The sequence below is a fragment of the Otolemur garnettii genome, unplaced genomic scaffold (genome assembly GCF_000181295.1).
Source record: "Otolemur garnettii isolate 467f Iridium unplaced genomic scaffold, OtoGar3 scaffold00091, whole genome shotgun sequence".
Taxonomy (NCBI): Eukaryota; Metazoa; Chordata; class Mammalia; order Primates; family Galagidae; genus Otolemur; species Otolemur garnettii.
The window spans coordinates 1,976,623-1,982,864 of record NW_003852486.1 but is presented as its reverse complement, the minus strand read 5'-3'; the positions used below and the strand labels follow the sequence as shown (position 1 = coordinate 1,982,864).

At 39.4% G+C, this 6,242-nt stretch overlaps 1 protein-coding gene across 1 annotated transcript in view; it reads right to left on the bottom strand.

Moving 5' to 3' along the window:
* Nucleotides 1-6,242, bottom strand: part of SPTA1 (spectrin alpha, erythrocytic 1) — a 66,152-nt gene that overhangs the window by 6,965 nt on the left and 52,945 nt on the right. The window contains exons 43-45 of the mRNA XM_003795381.1: nucleotides 4,106-4,315; nucleotides 1,629-1,925; nucleotides 631-743 (exon numbers count right to left, since the gene is read on the bottom strand). Of these exons, the coding sequence (XP_003795429.1) occupies nucleotides 631-743; nucleotides 1,629-1,925; nucleotides 4,106-4,315 (620 nt within the window). The remainder of the gene's footprint in view (nucleotides 1-630; nucleotides 744-1,628; nucleotides 1,926-4,105; nucleotides 4,316-6,242) is intronic.

Genomic DNA, 6,242 nt, shown 5'->3' with positions numbered 1-6,242 from the left:
CATACTTGGAATTACAGGTAATAAGATCTGCTCCATGCACTTGTCAAGGTGGCTCAGAAAGTTAAGTGAGGTAATGGATATGGAAGTACTTTGTAAAGTGCAATGTGCAAGGCAAACATGAGGGATTTTTATTATTTTGGACTGAAATTACAATCAACAGGAAGAAAGATGAGATCAAGAAGAGAATAGAGAAGGGTACATAATGAGTTAAAGGATGAAAATCTTATTTCTTAGTTTTGCACAGACTGATTCAGACAACAGTCAATTCCAAATATAAAGCACAGGCAAGATCGGCTGCTTTTAGAGCAGGGTATATGCTGTACGAACGTCTCTTCTCCCTTTCAGTCAGATATACATGGGTTGCTACTTAAGTTTTGAGATACACAAAAATCAAGAAATGTAAAATCTGCACAGATTGAAACAAATGAAGCCCTCCCAGCATCACCAATGAGCCATACAAGTTGAAACTTGCACAGGTGAATCAGAAAGGATGCTGTTGACTGTTTCTTGGAAGTGAAATAATGGAGCATAACACATTCTGTCTCAAAACTTTTGTAGAGACCCCCTTATCCCTATAGTAAATAGTGAATGTGGCATAGAGCCCACAGGTTTGGAGGTTGCATAGCCCACCTGGTCTCCTCGATCCACTGGAGGAAGGAGCTGGCATTCTGCTCAAACTCTTGACACATCTCAAAGTTCTTGACCTGTCTTGCCTCTTCCTTTTGCAGCTCCTGCTCCCGTTCCTAAAACCCCAGTGCACATGACGGGTTCATGTTGAAGGCTTTTTGTTTGCCATAAAAGAATTGGTTGGTAGACTGAGCTGCATGTCTTTCTTCTCCCAGTCTAATGTATCTTCCATAGGCAATGCCTGGGTGCTCATATTTCTTGTAGCCCACCTCTTCGGAGCTCCAAAATGTGAGGCTAGCTCATGGCACTTCCCATAAGTATTTTCAGGAGTCTCAAACCAAGCCCAGTAATAAGTAAGTGAGGGATAAATTTAATTAAAATAAACATAAAAAAACAGCCTTAATGGGAAAGGAAGTAGCAAGAGTTGCCATTAAAAATGGTGGGGCAAGACATGATGGTAAGAGGCACTTTACCTAACAAATGCAATCAGTGTAACCTGGTTTCTTGTACCCTTAAGGAATCCCCAAAAATAAAAAATAAGGAATATAAGGTCAAAAAATGGTAATGCTATAGTGAAATTTGTCTGTTAAATGTTTTAAATGTTTCATAGTTTCAATAATAAATATCATTATAGATAGAAGATAATTACAAGTAAGCACATCAAAGGATAATTTTCCAGGTGCCTTGGATGGGGAGGAATATCTATACAGGCCTCATGAACTTGTCACAAGTCATCACTAGAACCATCTCTTGGAACTTCTGTTCGCTACTTTAAATCATTCTCCAATGCCCACAACCATGAGACTGTTCACACTGGGGAATCAGTGTATACCTGTTTAAAACTTATTTCCCAGTTTTGTTATATAGTCTTAGTTCGTGACTGTTGACCCAGCATAATTAACGGCATTTCTTTCTTTCTCAAAAGTCTCCCAACTTGGATAATAAATTCAGTGGTCATGTTTATTTCAGACAAAGGAGGTTTCTGCTGTGCCCTGAGTTACCTTAATGATGTCATGCAGGTGCTTCCAGATTCTTTCTAGCACTTCCACTGTCAACCAGGTATAAGGGCTAGAGGGCACATTTAAGGCCTTAATCTGCTGGTCGAGCTCCAGTAAATAGTTGAAGTCTGCTTGAGCCCCAGCTAAGGAGGCCAAGAAGTCCTCGTGGTCCTTCTGCAGCTGCCGGATCCCATTCAGGGAGACACAGTGTACAGGTTCTGAGACATCTTCTTCGGCATTCTCACACCAGTTGTTGAAAGCTGAGGCTTTGTGTGCAAATTCCATGAATAGCTCCTCAGCCTGCAGAGAAAATAAAGACACCTCTGTCTTTCCCAGTAACCTCTCAGAGAAAGAAAAGACTGAGAATACAAATAACACTGTGTTCACGTATTTGCAGGGTCAACAATCTAAAGGGCAGAACTAATGCTGATACCATGTGATCAGATGAACAGACACGTGAGTTACAGGCACAAACCCTGGGCCTGGCATTTTCTCACTGTATGAAGTCAGGGCTTCCATCATTTACAAATGAGGAGGCTGAATAACTTCTAATGTGGCTGCAGCTCTCAGATTCTAAGAGTGGCAAGGGTAGTTTTCAATGATACAATTGCTTATTCTAAAGTCTGTGCTCCAATTCTACCTGATACATAATATACACACAAAAATTGATGTTGAATGAATGAATGGAAAGATGATTGAATAAACAACTGGGAAAATCTGTTCTATCCTTTATCCATGTCCTCTTTTCCTCCTCTGAGCTCCTGCAGGCCACACCCTGCTGACCTCTCCTAGACTATACTAAGTTATTACCCTGTCTTTTTTCTAAACCTTGTTCAGGCATGCTATCTCCTGTCTAAAACTTTCAGACCAGTGCTTACATCTGTGTCTTGCCCTCTCGCCTGCATCCTGAGCAGCAATCTGTGCATCCCTGCATTACCGCCTGGAGTTACCCACCTCCTCTGCATAACACCAAATTGTCTATGTTAGTGAATGAGAAAACTAGCATGAGCTGTTCCCAAAAGCCAGTGATCAGAAAGTTTTAAACTTAGATGCATCAGAGATTTGGGGTTGGCAAATTTTACTTCTAAGGGGATTTATCTTGAGCAAATATAAAAATGAGTTTCCTTCCTCACACGAGGATGTTAAAGAGAAAGTGGAGGTGGGATTGCAGAGGCATTATGCTCTTACATCTTACCGCAGTCGCATTTGATCAATCTGTATGCTAAGACAGATCACTATAGAGAAAATTAACGTGGCCCTTACACAGGATAGACACAAAAAACTATGAAGTACTTCATATTATTTTTATAACGTTATGTATTGAGTGAATATTTTACAAATATTTTAAAATCAGAAAACAAAATAACAAAGCCTCTTATAGTTAGAAAATCAAGAAAAATCAGTAGGAATACAAAGTAGCTTCCTACGTGGAATGCATCATATATAAGCATAAAGCTGCTCGTTTAATTGATTCAGATTTTTACTTAAGATTTATTTCTGTAGGTCCTGTATTTTTCAATAAAGTATAAATTAACTAAGAATCCAGACTGATTTTTACTCGTGTATTTATTTCCTAATTTCCTTAACTATCTGTCTTGTTTCCAGTTCTGATTTCAAGATTGTTCTTGTTTTTCAGCACCAAAGGAAGCAAGAAAAGCTTCACCTTTCTCTGTCACACCCATTGTAATAAAAGGACTAGTTCTATAAAATTTGGATTCAGGCAAAGGCTGTACTCAAGGATCTGGAAGGCCACATGTGGCCCCCAGGCCCCAGGTTCCCCATCCCGGGCTGATCATACTGATTTTCGCTTGTTATTGATATCTTTTATGATCAACATCCAATATCTTGGCAGCCACACTGAGAATAAATAGCATTTCATTCACTATATCTATAGGAAACTTAGGGGCTTATATTGCATTTTAGACCCTCTGTCTTTTTAAATAGTAATAACACAAAAACCCAAGAGAGGGTGGTACTATTACCCTATTTCCTACATGGGAGAATCAAGATTCGGAGATATGTTAACACATACACAAGGTCTCTACCTGGGGAAGGTCAATACAAGTTGAAAATATGCTTTCTGCTTATTTGTCCAGTGCTTCATCTATTTGAGAATAGCGTAAGGAAGGACAACTTGCCTGCCAGCCAGTCTTAATTCTGTCACACACAAAGACCTTCCATCCTCTTGTCTCACCCACTTCTTCCCCTGTAATTGCCTGGGTTCCATCTCAAGTCAATTGTATAACGGATCAATCAATCTAAGAAAAATGAATCTTCCTATTAACTTAAAAAAAAAATGAACTACTCTTGCTCAGTAGGAACGTCTTCTTGACCCCTTTCAATGCACTAAAATGTCTGTAGATTATCCTAACAGGGGTCCAGTATCTGGTTTTGAATTCCATGGCATTATACAGGGAACAGAGGCCCAATCACACCCGGTTGATTTTTCTTTATTCTTTCTTTTTTCCTTTCTCTCTTACTTTCTGCAGTGGTGTCTGCTTCTCTAGCAATTCCTGTCTGTGGGCTGCAGAGGCTTCCAGGAGCTGTCCCCAGCGTTCCAGCAGGGCAGCATGGCGCTCCTCAATGGCTTTGGTCTGGCTGTGCTGAGCCGCCACCAGTTGGTCCTTCAGGTCCGTGATCTCAGAAAGTCTCTCCTGCTGGAAACTCTGCAGACTGGCATCCAGTGTGTCCTGAGAGAGAGCAATGGAGAGGCTGTGAAGAAAAGCACAGATTCCGGGGGCCATTCATATCTAGGTTGTACCAGATTTTCATCACAGATAAGATAAAGGCCAGGCAACAGTTGGGATGATGACCAGGAAAAGCAAAATATAATTTAGAGACATAATGAATATTTGGGGCTGAAATTATAGTTAAGTGCCATAGTATGCATATTTTTATAATTTGGGTTAGGTGTAAAATTAATATATACATTATATATATTATATATATATTTGTATAACGTGTAAAATACATATACATATATATTGTAGTTTTTGGCCGGGGCTGGGTTTGAACCCGCCACCTCCAGCATATGGGGCCAGAACCCTACTCCTTTGAGCCACAGGCGCCGCCCCAGTGTAAAATTAATATTAAGGAAATATTGGAGCATGATGTGATATTTCAAATTTTCTCAATCAAAATTAAATTTTTTCAGCAGTGCAGATCATTTCCAAGATTTTCTTGTACGATTTTTTAAACTTGGTGCTCTAATTAGTAGCAGGACACTGCTGGAGACTTTGGAAGTACACAAATTAATAAGAGACCTCTTACAGGGGACAGTTATAGAAATGATATTTTTTCATAAATATTAATATCAATATCACAACATTTGGGAAGTTCTACTTCTAGTTTTGACAGAGTGGCTTGTATTTGACCAAATCTGTCTTTGAGAAGAACTTCAAGAGCTTGATAAAAACTCTTTGAAAGGACTGAAAATGCAACTCATGTAGCCCACACTTGAGGGATCAAAATTCCAGAGAGAAAAGAACAAGACAGAAATAAAAGCAGGGTTCTCTCCCTTTTTCCCTCGGAAGTGTAAGCTGCACAGGCAGAGAGGCTGAGGAGGAAGCAATGCTCAGAGCCTTTGACAATCCCAGGGAGCTAAAGACACAAAAGGTGGCCTTCTAGGGACTGAGGCAGCCAGGAATTCAGTGGACATGGAGAGAGAACTGTAGGAAAGTGTATTTACTGTTCTGCTGTCCTTTCCAGGAATTTAAGATTTCTACACTATAGAGGACAAAGTCTTAAAAGCCAAGCAGGAACAGTAGATAAGAATTTAAAGTGGTAAGAATCTAAGATGCTGACTGGGATTTTCAGTAGTATCATTGTGCCACTGTTGCTCTGGTCAGCTAGGAGCAGGGGTAGGAGAAGGCCCCTGAAAGTGTCTAGAGAAAATAGAAAAACATACATCCTCAACATAAAGCTGTGTCTTGAATCATTTTGACACAAACACAGGGGGTTAGATGGCAAAGGGGCTGTTACATTATAGCTTTAAACCAAAATTCATGAGTTAATTACTCAAGTGCAAATAGACTTTTTCAATACAAATTATTGATTAGATAAATAAAGTAATACACAACTATATGATAGTTACAAAAGACATATCTAAAATATAAAGATATAAATACTTTTTAAACAAAACCTAAAACAGAAATAGATACACACTGCAAACGCTAAAAGGAAAGGACAGAACATTGGTGTACTATAGTAATACCTAAAACAGAAGCATTTAAATCAAGAAATGTTTTTAGAGAGACAGAGGAATATTTCATAATTAAAAGCATCAATTCATCAACATGATTTCACAGTTCTAGATATCAACACAACTTTTAACCAAGCCCCAACATATATAAAAATAACAAGGTATTTAAACAATGTGATTAACAACTGAAATCTGATTAGCAACGTCAAACACTGCAAAATATACCTTCTTTTCAGATGTACCTACAATATACACCAAAATCGGCCATTAGCTGGATACGAATCAAGCTTCTGAAAAAATGTAGAATATCTTTAAGAAGGTTGGGTATCGGCTCGGCGCCTGTGGCTCAAGCGGCTAGGGTGCCAGCCACATACACCTAAGGTGGCGGGTTCGAATCCCCAGCCCGGGCCCGCCAA